At 32.7% G+C, this 1,478-nt stretch overlaps 1 protein-coding gene across 1 annotated transcript in view; it reads right to left on the bottom strand.

Annotated features, from left to right (window-relative positions):
* Positions 1–1,478, bottom strand: part of SEMA3D (sema domain, immunoglobulin domain (Ig), short basic domain, secreted, (semaphorin) 3D) — a 130,423-nt gene that overhangs the window by 45,387 nt on the left and 83,558 nt on the right. The window contains exon 9 of the mRNA XM_011996061.1: positions 1,004–1,073. Coding sequence (XP_011851451.1) covers positions 1,004–1,073 — 70 coding nt within the window. The remainder of the gene's footprint in view (positions 1–1,003; positions 1,074–1,478) is intronic.

Below are 1,478 nucleotides of genomic sequence, written 5' to 3'. Positions count from 1 at the left end.
TTTTTTTTTTTTTTTTACTACTAATAGGCTGCTTCTCTTTGAGCAAGTAATGTAAACATTCTTTGCCTAAATTAGTAAAGCGGTGAAATACTCATAATAGCCACACCTATCTTTGTAGGGTAACTGGGAAATGATAATAGGATAGCATGTGATGATGTTTTAAAACTTAAGAGTGTCCCATCTCATGATTATAGCCTTAAAAATGAACTTAACCATTTACCCACGTATTTCCTTAGTACTATCAGTATGACACATATCTTGGAATTACGATGATTAATATATGCAAACAACTTTTTTTTTTTTTTTTTTTTTTTTTGGTGACAGGGTCTCTCTGTGTCACCTAGGCTGGAGTACAGCGGTACCATCATGGCTTACTGCAGCCTCCACCTCCCAGGCTCAAAGAGTCCTCTGACCTCAGCCTTCTGAGTAGCTGGGACTACAGACATGTGCCTCCATGCCCAGCTAAATTTTTTTATTTTTATTTTTGTAGAGACTGGGTCTCACTGTGTTGTCCAGGCTGGTCTTGAACTCCTGAGCTCAAGTCATCCTCCCCTTGGACTTCCAAAGTGCTGGTATTATAGGAGTGAGCTGCTGAGCCCGGTCTGCATATGCCTTTTGTACACAGAAAATTTATTTTAGGATTTTATCTCACAGATATATTTGTTCCTATGGGGAATGGCATTTGAACAAGATTAGTCACTGAAGCATTATATGCAAAAGTAGGAGTTTGGAAATAACAGAAATGTCCACGTTCAGATGACTGGTTAAATAACTTGTGGTAATTATTATAGCGAATGCTATGCTGGTGTAAAAAGAAAAAATATATGATTTTTACATTGATATTAAATGATTTTTAAGGAACATTAAGTAAAATGGTAAAATGAAAAAAAAAATGTTTATGACATGCTACTACAAAGGCAGGGACAAAAAGATCCTATAACTATATTGGCTTGCATACATATACAATTCTCTAGAAGCATTAAAAGCATTTTGCTGAACATACCTGGTTGTAGTAAAGACTCCGTATACTACAGGATTTCTTTCATCTCTTGTGGGAAGTAAATATATATCTTCTATTAAAGGGAAAAAATAAATATTTACTCTTATTTTTCAGTATTATATTTGCTTTTTTGTTAATAATACAACTGAAACTCTGAAAATCTAAACAGTTTATAAGATTAAAATAACAGAGGCACTATATTATGCCTTGAGAAATCAAATATAAGATTGTTTTTTTCTCACTGACTATGTATAGTATGGTACAATTGATAATCTCTAAGGCAGTTTCCAATTAGAAATCTTTGATTTCATAGAAAATACAAACCAAAAAATAAGTAATTTTTACCCTCTAATGTAAAAAAGTTCTGTCCTATAATTGTGTCGTTAGTAATTAATTTACCTTTTTTTTTTCTTTTCTTTTTTTTTTTTTTTGATGGAGTCTCCACATTATGTCCTACCTCTGCTGGTTTATACCATTT

The sequence above is a fragment of the Mandrillus leucophaeus genome, unplaced genomic scaffold (assembly GCF_000951045.1).
Source record: "Mandrillus leucophaeus isolate KB7577 unplaced genomic scaffold, Mleu.le_1.0 Scaffold50, whole genome shotgun sequence".
Classification (NCBI taxonomy): domain Eukaryota; kingdom Metazoa; phylum Chordata; class Mammalia; order Primates; family Cercopithecidae; genus Mandrillus; species Mandrillus leucophaeus.
This window is presented reverse-complemented; position numbering and strand designations above follow the sequence as displayed.